This window comes from Dama dama, chromosome 12 (genome assembly GCF_033118175.1).
Source record: "Dama dama isolate Ldn47 chromosome 12, ASM3311817v1, whole genome shotgun sequence".
Lineage (NCBI taxonomy): Eukaryota > Metazoa > Chordata > Mammalia > Artiodactyla > Cervidae > Dama > Dama dama.
In genome coordinates, this window is record NC_083692.1 from 14,988,121 (window position 1) to 15,007,141 (window position 19,021).

A 19,021-nucleotide genomic window follows, 5' to 3' on the forward strand; every position below is an offset into this window, starting at 1 on the left:
GTGTTGAAGAAGACTCTTGAGAGTCCCTTGGACTGTAAGTAGATCCAACCGGTCCATCCTAAAGGAAATCAGTCCTGATATTCTTTGGAAGGACTGATGCTGAAGCTGAAATACTTTGGCCACCTGATGTGAAGAACTGACTCACTGGAAAAGACCCTGATGCTGGGAAAGATTAAACTTGGGAGAAGAAAGGGATAGGGAATGAGACGGCTGGATGGCATTACCGACTCGACAGACTTGAGTTTGAGTAAGCTCTGGGAGTTGGTGATGGACAGGGAAGCTTGGTGTGCTGCAGTCCATGGGGTCGCAAAGAGTCGGACACGACTAAGCGACTGAACTGAACTGAAAATAAAGCGACTTAAAAGTCATCTCAACTTCGTTAGTATCTTGCTTAGGGAATGCTCTATCATGCAAGAACGACGCGTTTTGCTTTTCCTTAACTGAAGCGTGTATCCCAGAACTCTGGTTGAGAATGGAACCGAATTGTAGTCTTGCTCAAAGAACTACAAGTCCCAGAAGGCCGTTCGGCTATGGCGCCTGCGCACCGCGCGCTCCTTCCTTTCACAGCGCTCCGCCCGGGAAAGGCCCGCCCCGTGGTGCTGTCGCTCGCGCTGGAAGAAGCGGAAGAAGATGGCGCTCACCAGGTGGGTTTGTTGATTTGGGTCCTCGATACGGAACGGTCTGGGAGTACCCACCTTTTTCATTTCTCTGCCCACACTCTCCGGGCGGTCACCCGGCCCGGGCCACAGGGTAACTGTAGGCTGAGGCCACGGCTGGGCCCTCCTGCCGGACGCCGGGACGGCTAGGCCTCGCCGAAGCTGGGGTCTTTCCTCAGCGGCTTCCCGGGTTGACTTCGCCCCCTCACTAGGGCCAAAAGCCGCGGCGTGGCCAATAGGTCTCTGTCTTGAGAGACGGGGAGTCGCGCGTGTTTTTCGTTTGAGCGTCTTGGGGGTTGGAGGGTTCCGCCTTTGGTCCGCGGCTCGGGTGGGCGCGATGGGGGTGTGTGGAGGGCAGGGGCTTATTTGGGCAGAGGGGAGCAGGCGACTGCCTGGCTGTTTGTTCGCCGAAGTCTTCTGTTTCTGTCCGAAACCAGGACTCCTGGAAAAAAAGGGCGGGGCGGGGGGGAGCGGTACTGAAGGAGATTTAAAATCAAAAGCCACAGTAGTGGCCGCTGTCTGCTAGTTCACGCCGCTGCCCCTCACTTTTAACTTTGGGTCTTTTTAGAATTTCTTCCCGTAGATAGAACCGCGTACGATCTTTGTGGTTCCCGGTTGCCTTGGCAACTGCATGGGATTAAAGTGGCCCCCGCCTTTAAGGAAAAGATGCTTAAGGAAGAGATTCCAAGGAGTTACGTAACTCCGACCTTGCTGCCCCATCTAAGTGGAAAACTTTCCACGCAAACGAACTGCAACGGGAAAAGTTGAGTGCCCAAGAGGATAAAGAAAGGAATCGCGTTAGGACATCTGCCTCAGCTCCTCTGACACTCTTCATTCTCCTTGTTCGCGTTTGTCTTGGCTGATGACCGTTATGAACCCTAAAGATACTTGGATGAGAGGTTTCTTTTGGGTGCCTTGCTCTGTCCTAGGGTTTGTGTGTATACAGAAGGAAATCTGACAGTCTTTGGCAGCAGGGAAGATTGGGGTACAAGGCCTACAGATATGAAACAAAGAATAATACAGAATGCTTATTATGTAGTACTAGCCTGAAGTGCAAAAAGAATTAGATGGAATGGGCTGAATGAACTGGAGCGTTTTCTTTAGGAAGTGTTGCAGGCAGCAAACATTCCAGTGAGTGCCCTCCAGATGGGAGGCAGTATGACAGAGACTAGTAGTGTTATGAGGAAAGGCTTTGTGGAAAAGATGCAGTTGAAAAGGACACAGAGGAAAAATACCAGAGATCTTGTGGGTATTGGGTGCTTATTGCAATAGCAGAGTGCAGTCATTAAATACCTTGTCTTGGGGACTTACACAGCTTTCTGATTTTGCCGAGTTTTAGCTGATTTGGTTTCTATAGAGAGTCTCAAGTTTCCAGATGAAGTGTTGTTAAGAATAAGTTCTCCCAGAGATTCTTAACAGCAGAGACGAGTAAAAAGGAAAGGATAGACTAAGATGTCTCCACAGTGGCTCTATTGACATCTTGGGCTGGATAATTCATTCTTGTATGGGGCTGTTCTGCCCATATTAAGATGTTCATGAGTATCTTAGCTTGTACCCAGTAGCTGCCAGTGGCATCCCCACCCCTTCTCCCTCTACCTCACGTTATAACAAAATGTCTCCAGATGTTGTCAGATATCTGCATTGTAGTTATTTTGCCCCCAGTTGAGAAATACTGAGGTAGACTTAAGCAGCCCACCCCTATCTTAGGAAAGTACCTCCTGGGAATGTCATCCTTTACAGGGAACAACAATATTAAGACCCTCTGGAAGGCTAGGATGTGTTCTCATTATAATTCAGGCCAGATTACCTGTTTACTAGATTGTCCAAACTCTGCCTTGGCAAGCTGCCTGCCTTTTGATCATTTTAGTGACTAGTTCTTCCAACAGAAGGTAAAAGAGAAATGAAACCTAAGTAAATATTTTGGCTTCTTTGTTTCTGACTTTGTGTCTCTGTTATGTGTTAGTATACATGGTTTACTGAAAACAGCTATAGTATAAGCCCAAAATGTTTTGACTCCTTTCATCCATTCATTTGCTCAGTAAATTGCATGTGTTGGATCCCATGGGTTGAAAGTCTACTGTGTGTCAGCTAGTGTTGCTATTGAGTCAGTCAGGGAATCTTCTTACCCTCAGAGTTTACATTCTAGGGAAGACAGACTGTAGGAGTAAATAAATCAATAACACAATTTCAGGTAGTAAGTACTAGGAGTAAAATAAAGGTATAGAGAGTGACGCAAAGAGCAGGGTGGACTGTTTTGGTCAGGTGACAGCTGTAGGGACAGGAATACTAAGAAGTAAGCACTAAAGAAATCTGATGAAGAGTTTTCTTAATAAATAAATAGAATACCTATGGCAGTGGGAAAGCAAATGTAAAGATACAGAGATGACTTGGTTAAAGAGGGGCAGTAAGTTTGTCGTGACCGAAAAATAATGAGTGCAAAGGGTAGAGTGAATTTATTTCTCTAGCCAACATTTAAGTAGGCCCTATTGTGAGCTAGTTAGGCAATGCCTTAAGAGTTAAGGATTAAAGAAACAAAGTGTGATTCCTGCCCTCAAGTTGCCCATAGTCTAATGAGAGAAAGAAAGATAAATCGATAGTGATTGCAGTACAGTAAGACAGTAGTGGTGGTGCGCAGAGGGTCTTGTGAGAGCATAGGTGAAGGGCAGCTAACTTACACTGGGGGAATTGTGGCATAACTCCAGTCAAATATTTACGGAACACATACTGAATGGTAGCCAGACTCTGTGCCACGTTGTTCATGGGTGGTTTCATTTAATACTTAGAACAGCTCTGAGAGGTAGATAATCATTTGGTCCATCATTACAAATGAGAAAACTGAAGTTCAGAGAGGTAAGCAACTAATCCAAGTTCATGTGTGGCACAGATAGCTTCTGAACTCAGAGTTCTTACCATCACATTACCTGACCCACCATACTGGATTAGATTCTTCTGACATATGCTGTCGAAACACTCTGTACTTTTCTGATCAGTCAGTACAATTGGTAATTACGGATTTGTGTGATTTTGATCTCTCTCTACAGCATGCATGTATCTTTCTCAGTTCATCTCCTTTCCTACCTAGCACAGTGCCAGCACCCCAGCAACCAATAAATATTTTTTTAATAAATAAGCTCTGCTGCTTATTCAAATATTCTTACTAGCCAAGAATCACAAAGGAACCCTAACTTTTCCATTGGGTATATTATTTACATACTGGAATCCTTTTGTGGTACTTTGGTATCTCTCTGATAACTTTTATCATACTTAAAAGTTAAGAATGGTTAAAACCTCTTAAGTTTTAAATTACATTCAAAACTAGATACCCTTGGGAAATCGCACTTAAACATGTGTCTTGTGTTTTCTTTCTTTTTTTATCCACCTCTTTGTTACTTTCAGTGCTAATACTTATTTTTTTGTATTGGTGCTAAAATAGTTGAAAGTAGGAAGCATAAGGGTAAAATAGTTAAAAATAAGGAGTATAAGAATAGTAAAGTACTTGGTTCAGCAGCACATGTACTAAAATTGGAACAATACGGAGAAGATTAGCATGGCCCCTGCACAAGGATGACACGCATGAAGCGAATATGAAATTCGTGAGGCGTTCCTTTTTTTTTTTTTAAAGAGGGGTATTAAAGACACTAAGAAAATCATATTGTAGAGAGTTGACCCCTCAGTAATTGAGAAAATTTACTTGTTATAAGAAAAGAAATGTGGAGGCATAAAAACTAGTGGTTTATTATGTGAAATATCTGTTAATTCTGGGCACTAGTTGCCTGCATCCTGGTCAGATATTTTTACTGTATGTCTCTGAGTACTTATTTCTTTTCCAGGCATAATAAAGCAACAAATATTTAACCCTGCCATAAATCATTGGATAGTTTGCTTTTTTGCTCAAAGGAAGAAATATTATAGGAAAATAGTGTTTGGTGGCCAAATTGCAATGATAAAATGTAAGAGTTTTTAAAAATTCTTACTTTTTTTGTCTTTGTTTCTAGCTTTTTACCTGCACCTACTCAGCTGTCTCAGGACCAGCTTGAGGCTGAAGAAAAGGCACGATCCCAGAGATCACGACAGACCTCACTGGTCTCCTCCCGAAGAGAGCCTCCCCCGTACGGTTACCGGAAAGGCTGGATACCTCGATTATTAGAGGTAAATGGTTTTGCTAAAATTTATTATAGCACCTTTGTAAAGTAAATGTAAACCCTAGAACTGTTGCATATGAGTTCCAGTGTGATAAAGATTCTGGTTGTGAGCTCTCAAGACATGTACTTCCCTCAGAAGATTGAGCTTTTTGTTCTTGCTTATTCTCACTGCTTTGATCACCAGAGAAGTATACCAATGTATGTCTCTTATGTCAAACTGTTACTCATGTACAGAAGCAGTTAACATACCCTTTATAAATTGGGGCTTATAGTGTATGGAAAATAATGGGGAAGTAAGAGAGAAAAATTAAAGAATGGTTTCATGTTCAGATACCTTTCCCTCCCGCTTCCCTATGTGCACAGTGCCACATCACCCTGAAGAAACAGCTCTCCTCCAGGGAAAACTCGGGCAGCATTTGTTTTTCTGATTTTTTTTCCTGTTACATGTAGTGGATAGAACACTGACAAGATTTTTTTAATTTTTTTTTTTTTCCTTATAGCTGTGTTCCTTACTATTTGTGTGACCCTGGACAGATCCTAAGCTCTCTTCCTGTTTTCTTGTCTTCATTAGGAGAATGTGCAGCGTAGATCAATTTGGGGGAAGGTATAAGAGACAGAATTTGATGATTAATTCAGAGGCAGTGAGGGAGGAGGAGGAATCTGAAATGATCTTTTTATGTCTCTAGCTTGTTCGCAAAGAACAAAGTTTGTTAGCAGCACTTATTCTCCTCATTACTCAGGATCTTGTACATCAGTTCAATGCATATTCCCTTCCCTAATTCCAGGGGCAGAATGCCCATGCTTGATCACATTTTTTACCTAGGAAGAAATGCAGAGACTTGAGGCTTGCCTCCCCAAGGCCTCTTCCTGTTTCTTCTCCATCTTCATATTTTCATTCTGACTCCTGCAAATTTTCCTCCTCCACTTCCCAAGGGATATACTTGTTCTGTTAAAAATCTCTGTGCCTATTCGTTTGTACTCAGTTATTATAATTTTATCACTTGGTTTTGTTCTGTCTTTACATGGTTATAATTTTGCTTCACAAATAGGAAGGGTCAAGTCCTAAACTTTTTTTCACATGCCTCCAAGTGGTGATCATGTAACTAATTATTCATTGGATTGAAATATGTTGCTCAGCACCTATAAAAAAGCAACTGTATTCTCAGCCTCTCTCCTTTGTCATTATCCCTGCCTGCCATGTTCTTTGTACAGCCCAAAAGAGGAACACCCAGCTAAATCATGCCTTCTCCTAACATATTCCCTGGTGGGTTTTTTTGTTTGGTTGGTTTTTGCTCAACTATACTCTGATCTTTATTAATTCTAGTGTCTGAAGGCCAGCCTTCTGACACCTCTGAAGGTATTTTTGTTGTTGTTGCTTTTATTGTCACTGATCATGTAATTTGTGAGAAGCAGAGCAAAATAAATGATTATCAAGGAGGCTGTAATGCTGTCATATCTGGAGCAAAAAGGTACTACTTGCCATTATGTAACAGAAGACTTGAGTGTCTCTTTTAAGGGATTATAGATATTCTGCATTTGGCCTCTCAGTAGATTAGAGTGAGGATTGCAGGCATCATTTACATACAGCAGAAATCACATCTTTACTTGCATTTCAACATCAGGACATTTAGTACTATTAGTTTTTTAAAAGCTTACATGACTATCATAGGATATCGTAGGATTCCTATATCCTGGTGGAGCCAGCCAGTTTATTTGAAAATCAAACCAAAATGGCCAGCTAATGGAAATACTGTGAATGCTTCTTGAGGAGAGTGAATATTCTGTGGAAGAAAGCATTTTGTTCTAGTTTTTAAAGTAAAAGCTATGATTTTCTGGCAAGCTTAATGACCGCATAATGCCACATCTACAGTCCTGAAGTGCTTGTTATAGTTGAAGAACTCTAGCAAATCTGTGCATATGTCAGATTGATGGCCTGGGTAGGACCTTTCTGGGGAATGTTTTAACTGTTTTCTGCCTAATTTACAAGAAAACATCTTCAGCTCTATTATTTGTTTTAAAAGATGTCAAACCTTTCTTTAGCAAGTAAGTATGTTGTACCTAGAAAATCATATATTTAGGATCTAATGGAATATTTCTTGAAGGAGGAGGACATATAAAAGTGGCTATTTTCATAAATTTTTTTCATAAGATCCCCTCTAAATGATTAATATTAATATATTTTTCCTCTGATTTCTTGCCCTTTCTTGAGCTAAGATACTTCAGTTTAGTAGGAAATGAAAAGACTTTTGGAGTCAAAAGATGTGGGTTCCAGTCATAGCTATCCATGAGACCTTGGAAAAATCACTTTTAACTTTTCTAAACTTATTTTTTCCATATGAAAAATGAGGTTTGAAGAACTGCAAGAATATAATGAGAATATATGTGTGAATTATATTTTCTAAGTTTTAATAAGGTACTAAGCAAATATTAATTTAATAAAACTTTAAATTTAATATTTATATGTTAACTTGAATGATAGACCTTTTTTTGTAATTTTAAACTTCATTGACAGACTTAGCTTGTTTCCTTCAGAAGTCTTAATTCTGTCTTCTAAATAATTATATATAATCATCAGAAATGTGGTAAACTCTTTTCTGGATGCTTCCTATTTGCTTTTCATGGAGCACTGAATAAATAGTATCATGTTCCTAAAATCTGAAGAAGAAATATAATTCTATACTTTTTCTTTTTTTTGGCTGTGCTGTACAGCTTGCAGGATCTTAGTTCCCCGACCAGGGGTTGAACCCAGGCCATGGTGGTGAAAGCCTGGAATCCTAACCACTAAGCCACCAGGGAACTCCCCAATTCTTTATATTTCTGCTCTAACTATAGCGTGACCTGTCTTTCACTAAGAAAATTATGTATGCTAAAATGAAAAATCTTTTCCTTTTACTAAACATTTTGCTTAATTTCTTCCTGCCATGTACTTAAAATCCAGATCCTTGCCATGATCTAGAAGCTATTTCATGATCTGATGTTTGTTGTCTGCCCATACAGACTTAATCGCTTATGTGTCTGTACCTCTCCCCTCAATAAGCTACAGCCCTACTGGACCTCGTTTCCTAGAACATGCTGAACTCAGGGCCTTCACACTTGCTGTTTAATCTGCCTGGAAAATGCTTCCCTCAGATCTTCCCATGACTGATTTCTCATCATCCAGGCTTTACCTCACACTACCTCTTCACAAAGGTTATCCCAACCCCACTATAAAAAACAGCCTGTCTTCCCAGCCCCTTTATTGCTTTCAAGGCATTTATCACAAGCCAAAAATTAGGCCTTTTATATCTTTGCACACTGAAATGTACACTCCACAAGGTCAGAGACCCCTGCTTCGTTTACTGCCATCTCTCTAGCATCTAGCATGATAAGGGCTCTGTGTTACTTGCTGAAAGAATGACTGTGTCTTAAATCTCAAATTACTATTATTGAACATTCTTTTTATTTCTCTTTATTTATATAGGATTTTGGAGATGGAGGGGCTTTTCCAGAGATCCACGTGGCCCAGTATCCCCTGGATATGGGACGAAAGAAAAAAATGTCAAATGCATTGGCCATTCAGGTGGATGCTGAAGGAAAAATTAAGTATGATGCAATTGCTCGACAAGGACAGTCAAAAGACAAGGTAACCCTCTCATTGACTTTTTTCCCCCATTGATAAATATTTCGTGAGAATTTTTTTTTTTAATTGTGTGAAAATGATAAATCTTTGGCCATTTAGTTTCTGTTAAAAGTAACAATGAAGTATACTTAGGCTAACTGAAGATGACTTCTTAACAGTATGAACAATATAATATGGCTTCATAACAGCAATGACTTTTTCCTTAGAAATTCCTCAAATTGATGATAAGTTTATATAAATACTTAGGGATTCCATATATTTGTTTCACATTTTAAAAACAATTCTTGCTTCCCTTCCAGTTTTACTGAGATATAATTGACATATAACATCATATATAAAAAACAATGCATTTATAGTACTAGCTTTTTTAAGTGCTAGTGAATTTTTAAAAATCTACAATTCTGGCATCCTAAAAAAATCAAAATTTAGTTTTTTCTATAGTATTTTCTATTTCTCTTCCAAAATACATACATACTTAATTATTTTAATGGTTCGTTTGAATAGAATAAATCACATGAACTTCTTTCTTCCTTGATTAAGTACAAAACTGGCACTTGCTAGTTTTAGGATGGCCCTGCTTACAAAGTAATCCAAAGACCAAAAATAAAATTTATTTAAAATAATTTCATCGTAGAGCAGCCACACCCAGAGCCAAGGAACTGTTTTTTAAGACCTAGTTTTTTTCTTATAATACTCCAAATAGAGATAAAAGATCTCTTTAGAATTGAATGTATTGGGGACAGTACCTGAGAACCTTCAGTACCTATCCTTTGCTTCTTCTCTCTCTCCCAGACATTCTCATTTTACTCTCTAAGACAGCACTAATGATATATCATTGTTGCTCCTCCATCATGGCTACTAGTTTAGGGGGAGAACAATTATGCAGTCATGCAAATTTTTATCTCAGATTTCAACTGGGCTCCCTTGATGTTCCTCCAAGCTTAACTCCTACTCTTCTCCATCCTCTCTCAGTTTAACAGGTGACTCTCCATCTATTTGCAGACAAGACTGTTAGAAGAAAATTGTTGGCTTTCTTTATCTTGCACTTGCCTTTATGTCTTGACTGTTCCTTTTGTCTCTATAACAAATCTCCTCCTATCTAAACCTAATCTTGCCAAGTGTATTCTAGTGTATCCTAGATCTCATCTCTTCCCCTTTCCTTTGTAACTTCACCTTTACATGTATTCCCACTTTATATATATACACATACACACAAACATAACGTATCTTTTTTTTAAATAAATGAGATTTTAATTCTCATAACTCCCATAGACTTGATTTTTTTTTTTTTTTACTTTTATTTTAAAGATTTTTATTAGTACATAGAGGTCTACTTCATTAAGAAAAATCTACATAGATTTTCATGGTGGCCTTGTGCCCTAATTGTTTTTAAACATTGAAAATTTCCAGTTTTTTACTTTTGCAAGCAGTGCTTTAGTCAGGATCCATATATAACCATCTTTTTGCACATCAGTGTTTTGCATAACGGCTTCCCTGATGGCTCAGGGGTATAGAATCCACCTGTCAGTGCAGGAGATGCAGGTTCCATCCCTGTGTTGGGAAGAGCCCCTGAAGAAGGAAATGCCAACCCACTCCAGTATTCTTGCCTGGACAGAGGATCCTGGTGGGCTACAACCCACGGGGTCACAAGAGAGTCAGATATGAATAAACAACAACAACAGCAACAGATTTGTATAAAATGAATTCTTAGTAGTATATGTATTGGGTCAGAGGATAGTCACATTTCACATGTGACATATAATGCCAGTATGTTCTCTAAAAAGCTTTTGCCTAACATTCATTTTATTTTATTTTCCTCAGACCCTGAACCTGTTAGGTACCATGATTTATCTTATTTCTTTAACATTTCTCGGGTATGGTTCCTTCTCTGCTACTTAGTTCGGACCCTTTTCTTTTCTTGCTTAATTTACTGCAGCAAAATCTGAACCCCTCTCCTTGGCATTTGTCTTACCTGCATGAAAAAACAGTAGTTCATGTTTTTCTGTCTCTCCCCACCACAAACGCAGCATAAGCACGCACACTTAAAATCTTTCCATAATCTTTAGGATGAGAACCAGCCAAGCACTTAAGGACACCTTTGACCTCTTGCTTACCTTTCTAGCCTAGCATCAATTTTCATGACCAGGATATTGAAATCCAGAAATTAAAAGTCCAGTTTTAGCCATTCTATTTTCAGTACAAAATTATCAGCATTACAGGTTGTTGTTACAGAAGAAGAAACTTTCAGGCATTCGTCGTAATATGTCTGCTATAAGGAACTTCTTGCAGTTCACGCGTTATGACACATTTTTACCTTGGGAACTTCACTGTGTGCCCTCTCACGCTAGGAAAAGTCCTCTCCCTGTTCTTTTTTATGACTAAATTCTCTTGCTTTCAACTCACTCTTTTCTATTCCAGCGTAATCTCTCTGATCCTCCCTGGCTGGATTGGGTGTCCTTTCTCTGTATTTCCTATGTTTAGTAGCAGTCATCACCTTGTTGTAATTATCCATTCACTAATAATGGTCTATGACATTTAATTATAAGTTCCTTGGAGTACAGAGATTATGTCTTTATTTTCCTCTTTGATGCCTAACTTAGTGCCTGACATCCTCTTTGATGCCTAACTTAGTGCCTGACATCTTGACACACAGGCATTCCAAAGTGTTTGTTGGAAGAATTATAGCTGTATCTATTGAAAACGGAAAACCACTTTTGCCTGGTGGCTTAGATGGTAAAAAATCTGCCTGCAATGTGGGAGACCCAGATTCAACTCCTGGGTCAGGAGGATCCCCTGGAAAAGGAAATGGCAACCCACTCCAGTTTTCTTGCCTGAAGAATTCCATGGACAGAGAAGCGTGGCAGGCTACAGTCCATGGGGTCGCAAAGAGTCAGACACAACTGAGTGAAGCCACTAAGGAAACACGGTCCATTCCTACCTACAAAAGGAAAAATAGGTCCCTATACATGCAGAGCACATACTGGAAATTTATCCTGTGCCAAAAGGCCTTTATTTGCCTTTGTTTTGATGCATTGCTCTTTCTTTGGAATGGTGACAATTCTTTACTGATACGTGCTACCTTTCCTCTTACTTATTAAGAAAAAGCAACATTTTAGTACAATAATTTGGCATTGACAGGTTGTGTAATTTTGAATGAAATATACTTTTAGCCCATTTAAAATGTATATTAGTGATTCTTTTGTATTGAAAGGAGAGTAGAAATGTTAAAACTGAACTGTTTATTTTTAGATTTCAGTATTCTGCCCAAATACGGTCTCCAAAGTATTTTTCCTTATACAGTTGAAGCCTTGACATGTCTGTCTGTAGTGCACCCACTGGAAATGAACCCTAGACTAGTAGTTTATAGGGGCACCACTCTCAGGTTCATACTGACCCTAACTTGAATGGGGGAAGCTCTCCATGTGTAGGAGCGGCTGGTATGTAGGAAATCTCTCTACATCCTCTTACTGTTGCTGTGAACCTAAAACTGCTCTGAAAACTGCTTTTAAATAATAACAATAAATAACCACAGTGAAGATTAAAAAAAGAAGACTGGGTCACTCACTGAGTTGAATAGAAAGACTGAATGGAGTGACTACTTGGATTGCTGTATGATGTATGTATTGCTGTATGATGGATTTTTTAAGTAGATGGATTAATGTATAAAGTTTTTGAATGGATTTAATAATTCAGCATTAACTGTGCACTGGTATTTGTAGGAGGGGGACACCTCTTGACTGTTGGGGACTGTCTTGCATGTTGAATTATGTTTAACATCACTGGCACTATCTATTAAATGGCAGTAGTGCCTCACCTGCATCCCCGCCGTTTTAACCAGGAACACCTGACATGTTTTCAAAGACCCTGGGATGGGAGTTGGAGCTGTTTGCATTGCCCTGTGTGAACACCACTGATTTTCCTGTGGTAATAGGAACTGGCTACTAAATGTACAAGATGAGATTTTTTAAAAATTCATTATTCAGGATGCTGATATGCAGGGTCCTTGACCTAGGATGAAAAGGTTTACTGGATTATTGAATTTGTACTGTATTGTAGTGATTTCTGATTTGTATCAGAGGGATCTGGTATTCTTCAGAAACCAGGGACTTTTCACTGAAATATTAATAGTGAAAGCAAGAATGGAAAATGCTTGGGACTTCCCTGGCGGTTCAGTGTTTTAAGACTCTGAAGTTCCACTGTAGGGAGTGAGGTTCTATCCCTGTTCAGGGAACTAAGATCCCATGTGCCATGTGGTGTGGCCAGAAAAAAAGAATGGAAAATGCTAGCTCTAGGCTTAAGAGGTGAACAAGGGAGGGTTCCAAGGGATCATATTCTAGGGCAAGTCTAAGGTCATTGATCTCTCTAAATGTAAGTACTGTGTATAAGACTTAATAGTAATACAAAATTGGGTAAGAGAAAAAAATACAATGTCAATAGAACTAAATCCTTTTTTTGTCCAATGGTGACTTCAGTAGCAAATCTTAAAAAGTGTTTACATTTTTCCTTTTGAAATAGTTACATAGGAAATGTTACATATATGATATTACCTAGAAGAATGCCTTCAACCCTTCCCACCTGAAAAAAAACCTCCAAACTTTAACCCTAAGATAAATTTTATGGTGTTACCTTGTTCATGATATATCACAAACTATAGTGTTTTGATATAACCAAAAGATAGTGTTTTCTTTCTACCTCTGAAACGGTAGATATGTTGACAGGCTTATCCTTTTAGTCAGTCCAGTCCTTTGCCAGTTTTCAGTCATAAAAAAATTTTGTTTCACAGATGAGTTACTACTTTATCTTGTTCACAGAGCTCATTTGTGCTCCTGATACCTTCGAAAATATATTGTATTTTTCAGATAATCCACTCCAGTCCCTAGTTTCTTCAGCACATTTGGTTCTCAAGCAATAAAAATTTGGGGTTTTATAGTTAATTACCTTGGAGGAATCTCACTCTTCAAATGTCCTTCACTCAGCTTTGTGAGATGCTAGAATCTTATTGATGCTCATTTAAAGGGTTATTAACTTTGGAATATCCAAATAAGAAGCAGTAAATGGCTCTTGTATGCTAAATTAGTATTGAGACTTTATGTTGAGCATGTATGACTATGAGGGAGCCATTTACTTCAAATCCTTTCCTGTAATGATTGCTGTATAAAAGTAGTTAACTCTTCATAGTTTTGGTAGTATTTTCCAGAGATTATTATATAACTTTTAATTCTTAAGATACAGATTTTTTCCATCCTGAAAAGGTGTTAGATTTTGAGGTCAGTTACTGACTGTGTGATCTTAACACACTGAGCCTTGCTTTTCTCACTAGAGTGAGCTTCAGAGCACCTTCCAAAATGAACACTGAGAGGATGGTGACACTGCTGCTGCTAAGTTGCTTCAGCTGTGTCTGACTTTGCAACCCCCATAGATGGTAGCCCACCAGGCTCCTCTGTCCACTGGATTCTCTAGGCAAGAACACTGGAGTGGATTGCCATTTCCTTCTCCAGTGGTGACACTAGTAGCTCCCATATCAGTAAACATGTTTTGTGGTAAAGTATCTGTACTTCTTACCTGCTCCCTTTTCTCATTCCTGAGAAAAACAAGCTAGAGATTTTGGCCTATATTCATCATGCATTTTTTCCAGGAAATCAAGATTATATAAAACATTCTGCAATCCCAACATGTATACATACACCTTTAACATAGAGTATCTGTAAAAGTCATTTTTACAAAAACTATTGACTGAAAGCCTCCTGTGGACATTGTTATAAGCACTGGAGATACTTCAATGATTAAGAGATTCCTCATCAGTGATATAGGTATAATCATTGTGCACACCTCATAGGGTTGATACAAAAAGTTAAATTCGTTTATATATATATATATATTCGTTTTTATATATATATATATAAAACAAAAGAACAGTGGCACAAAATATGTGCTTAGTAAATGTTAGCTGTTTTGTTATTACTTTAATGGTGAAGACAAAGATTTAAAATAGATGATTTCATACTGTGAGCAGTGCTTTGAAGAGCGCAAACAGAGTTGTGACAGCAAATGATTGGATTGGGAGGAATTGCTCCCAATCCAATTGCTCCCAATCCTTGCTCCTGTAGCAAGGGTAGTCATAGGAGGCCTCACCCTTGCATGTGTGACCTTTGAATAAAGACTCAGGTTGAGAATCCAGTTGAAGAACCAGGAGCAGTATTCTATAAAGGCCCAGAATTGGGGGAAAGCAAGTTGTTAAGTTATCCTTTGTATGTATGTTAAAGAATGCTTAACTCAAGCATCAAAATCTAGAATGCAGCTTATTTGTTAAATTTCCAGTACCTCTATTTTCTATAAAATCTGCCATGTAGGTTATTATGGAAGTATTCAAGAAGTCATGAGCATGAAAGTCGGTAATATTCTATTTGGCAGAGTCCTACCGATCAGAAAACAGTCCTAAATAAGTGTGAAATAAGGTGTGTGTATAGATTTTTTTTTTTTCATGGAAGAATGTGTTCTGGGTTTTTTGACCATGGCATATGTTCATTTTCTTATCTATGAATATAAATGATGCGATAAAAGACAAACATAAGTAGGGCCAGGTCAATGAAATTTTTTAGGCCCACTGAATTTGGAAATTATTCACTAACCTGACTTAAATTCCAATGAGCTTGTAATCCAAGATAATAGTGCTTTAGGCAATTTATATCATCATTAATTTCAAGTCCTAGCGAGCCTCAAAAATAGGGATCACTGATGCATAAGATTTTGTTGGCACAATTTATTTGGATACTGACTTGATTAGAAGATCTCAAATAATTTAAATGCATGAGGTCAGAGGAAAATTATTAGCTTTTATAGCCAGGGCAGCAATTTGTGTATATATTTTAAGCTTCCTTGGTTTTAAAATCTAAAAGACAAAATCTGTGTCCTAAATTTATAAGTGTGCTGAGAGGACATTTTGACTTCTGAAATGACTTAATGAGGTTGCTTCTCTTCATTCTTTGCTTTTCTTAAGCCTGCTTGTGTTTGAACATTTTAGGTCATTTATAGCAAGTACACTGACCTGGTTCCCAAGGAAGTCATGAATGCAGATGACCCAGACCTGCAAAGACCTGATGAAGAAGCCATTAAAGAGGTAACTGGGAATTGATATATGTAATTATTTTAGATGAGTTTTTACGTCTTCATTAGCTTTCAGAGCACTCATTGTGGCGTTTCTTATTTCAGATAACAGAAAAGACAAGGGTAGCCTTGGAAAAATCCGTATCGCAGAAGGTCGCTGCAGCCATGCCGGTCCGAGCCGCTGATAAGCTGGCCCCTGCTCAGTACATCCGGTATGACATCACGCCTGGAGGCTTTAGCTTCCTGTTGGAAGTGATTGGAGTGGGGGTCCTGGTGTTCTGTCACTATCCTTAGTCAAAATGGTAAATGCAGGTTTTTGCATTTACTTCAAGTAATTACTTGAAGTCTGTTGATTCTTAGTGCAAATGGTAAGCAGAGGTTTTTAAGATATTAGCTGTTATGCTATTTTAAAACATTTTTTTTTCCTTATAGAAATTAACAGAGTATATGATGTAAACCAGTGATTATAGTTTTACATTTTAAAATTATATGTGTATAATATCTATATAATACCATTAATATATTGGAAATATTGTATAATACAACACTACTATAATTATTTGATATATGCTATAAATATTAATAATATATTAATATCATTTATATAATAATAGCCATCCTTATAATACTTCTAAATTTTGAGGAGTTTCACTCAACTAAATCTTTATGTGGAAAGATAATTCACATATAGATATTAAGAAAAAATTCAGAGCTGATAGGGCTGCTGCCATTATTCTTTCTGTTTTATAGCCTATGATTATTCAGAAACTACTAATTTTAAGTTGCTTACTGAGGATATTATTTTTTCCTCAAATGAAGACTTACAAAATAAGTGCTGTGTTCTAGACCTCTTACTTAATGAAATTGAACACTGTGCTTAGCATGGTTCAAAATGGACTGTGATGGATAATTTGCAAACTAATACAACTCTAGTTTACATTCTGCTTATAATTCTGAGTTGCTGTTAGTTCTCTTACCTCTGTTACTATCTGCTCTGCCTAAATATTACTGCAGTTTTCTATTACTGCTTTGTGAGAGAAACTTACAATGTAGTCCAGCTTAGGATTGTAATATAAGTAAAATACCTGTTGAAAATTTCAGTTAGTTATACATTTAGTTTCATCTACATTCCTTAGATACACACCGTCTCAACAAGGAGTGGCTTTCAACTCTGGCGCTAAACAGAGAGTTATTCGGATGGTGGAAATGCAGAAAGATCCAATGGAGCCTCCAAGGTTCAAGTAAGTAGGTGGTTTCATGAGAAGGCACCACTATTCCTTAAAAAGGAAAAAAAAAAAAAAGATATCAAAGGAGGGAAATGTCCATCAGCATATAAATGAATAAACAAAATGTGGGACATCTATACATGGAGTGCTTTGCTGGTGGCTCAGCTGGTAAAGAATCCACCTGCAAGGCAGGAGACCTGGGTTTAATCCCTGGGTTGGGAAGATCCCCTGGAGAAGGTAAAAGTTACCCATTCCAGTATTCTGGCCTGGAGAAGTCTGTGGACTGTATAGTCCATGGGGTCACAAAGAGTCGGACACGACTGAGCGACTTTCACTTTCATACATGGAATACTGTTGAGCCATTAAAAAAAAAAAAAACTTTAATATGTACAGTGACATGGGTGAATCTCAAAATGATTATGGTGAGAAGCTAGACAAAAACAAGTACATACTGTATGATTCCTTTTATATAAAACTCTAGAAAATGCAGACTAATCTATAATGACAGGAAGTAGATCAGTGGTTGCCTGTGAGGAGGGAGGGAGTATGGATAGGAGACGAGAGGAAAAAGAGACATAGGCAAAGGGGTGTGCAAAAACTTGGAGGTGATGGGTATGTTCAGTATTTTAACTGTGATGATGATCTCACACAAGTAAATTGTGTTTACTTGTGTCAAAAGTTAATCAGATTGTACATTTTATGTATAGTTAGTTGTACATGAGTTGTGCCTCAATAAAGCTGTTTTTTTAAGAAGGCAGAATATTATTATTTGATGAAATGATGATAATACGGTGGAGGTGAAGTGGGTAGTGATGGTGATGACAGAGTTGGCTGTGTTTTAATAATTGTTGAAACTGAGTGGTTGTGATAAGAAAAACAACTTTGGAGGAAAACAGCTTTTTCCCCCCAAGTTGCTGCCTAGGCATGTTGCATTATGATGACACTACTCCCATAGAAACTGGACATTTAAATTAGGACTTGGATTTAGGATGCCAGTCATAAGTTCCCACCTTGCCTTTCCCAGGGAACATTTTAAAATATAGTTGGCTCTTCATGTCCACAGGTTCTGCATCTGCAAATTAAACCAACTGCACATTGAAAATAGTCAGGAGAGTTTTCCCTGGGAGTCCAGTGGTTAGGACTCTGTGCTTCTATTGCAGGGGACAAGAGTTCGATCCCTGGTTGGGAAACTAAGATCCTACATGCCACGTGGCATAGCAAAAAGGAAAAAAAGAAAAATTCCACAAAGTTCTCATAAACAAAACTTAAATGTCATGCCCACCACAACTATTTATACAACATTTACATTGTATTAGATATAATATAGAAATGATTTAAAGTATAAGGAAGAATGTGTGTGGTTTATATGGAGATCCTACTCCATTTTGTTTAGGGGACTTAAGCATTCATGGGTTTTGGTATCCTTGACGTCCAGGAACCAATCCTTGGATATCAGGGGACGACTACAACTACTTAGAGTTAAGTCCCAGGAAAAGTTAGACTCCTCTGTCCCAGCCACCTAGGTATTACTACCCTGCTCTCTGTCTGCTGCTCACTTGTGGCCTAGGACAGAGGATTGTTCTTCCTCTAGTTCTTTGCTATCTCCTCACTCCTCACTTCTGGGGTCTTTAAGTAATAATAAATCTTGTGACTGTGCTTCATCGTGTGGATGTATTAAAAAATAAAATTGCACCTCAAATCGAAATGACCCAGTTGGGTTTCACTTCTCGAGGGTGGGAGCTTAGATGCTGAGAGGGCTATCTGAGGACCCTGTGTGGGTGGCTTGTGCCCCTTTTTCAGGAGGTCTTAATCTGCACATTCTTGATTGAATACACCTGCTTTAGCTTCTCAACACATTACTGTATAATAGATGGACACTCATTATATACTCTTGTTTTTGTGTCTGTTTGAAGCTTTACGTAATAAAAAATGAGGCGGGAAGACCTGACTTACTGACTAAAAAGGAAAAATGTATATCATTCTGTGATTGTGCTTTGGTTTATCCTTCAGGATTAATAAGAAAATTCCTCGGGGACCACCTTCTCCTCCTGCACCTGTCATGCATTCTCCTAGCCGAAAGGTAATCTTTGCTCTAGTTTAAAAATCTCTTTTTGTACTCATGATTACTAATTTATAAATAACCCCCTATAGAATAAATTCTAGATGCCTATATTATTTTCACCAAACATATTGTTTCTTTAACTTGTTTTTCAAGATCACAGATAGGGACCCACTCAAGACTGTAACATGTGGTTCCATAGTATGAGAATGTAT

General features: G+C 38.4%; 1 protein-coding gene and 1 pseudogene across 1 annotated transcript in view; both read left to right on the forward strand.

The window, feature by feature from the left end:
• Positions 1 to 560: 560 nt before the first annotated feature.
• Positions 561 to 19,021, forward strand: part of SNW1 (SNW domain containing 1) — a 30,442-nt gene continuing 11,981 nt past the window's right edge. Inside the window, exons 1-7 of the mRNA XM_061156520.1 lie at positions 561 to 644; positions 4,652 to 4,805; positions 8,259 to 8,420; positions 15,439 to 15,534; positions 15,627 to 15,733; positions 16,658 to 16,762; positions 18,758 to 18,827. Coding sequence (XP_061012503.1) covers positions 631 to 644; positions 4,652 to 4,805; positions 8,259 to 8,420; positions 15,439 to 15,534; positions 15,627 to 15,733; positions 16,658 to 16,762; positions 18,758 to 18,827 — 708 coding nt within the window. The 5' untranslated portion in view covers positions 561 to 630. The remainder of the gene's footprint in view (positions 645 to 4,651; positions 4,806 to 8,258; positions 8,421 to 15,438; positions 15,535 to 15,626; positions 15,734 to 16,657; positions 16,763 to 18,757; positions 18,828 to 19,021) is intronic.
• Positions 4,149 to 4,269, forward strand: LOC133067511 (U6 spliceosomal RNA; annotated as a pseudogene).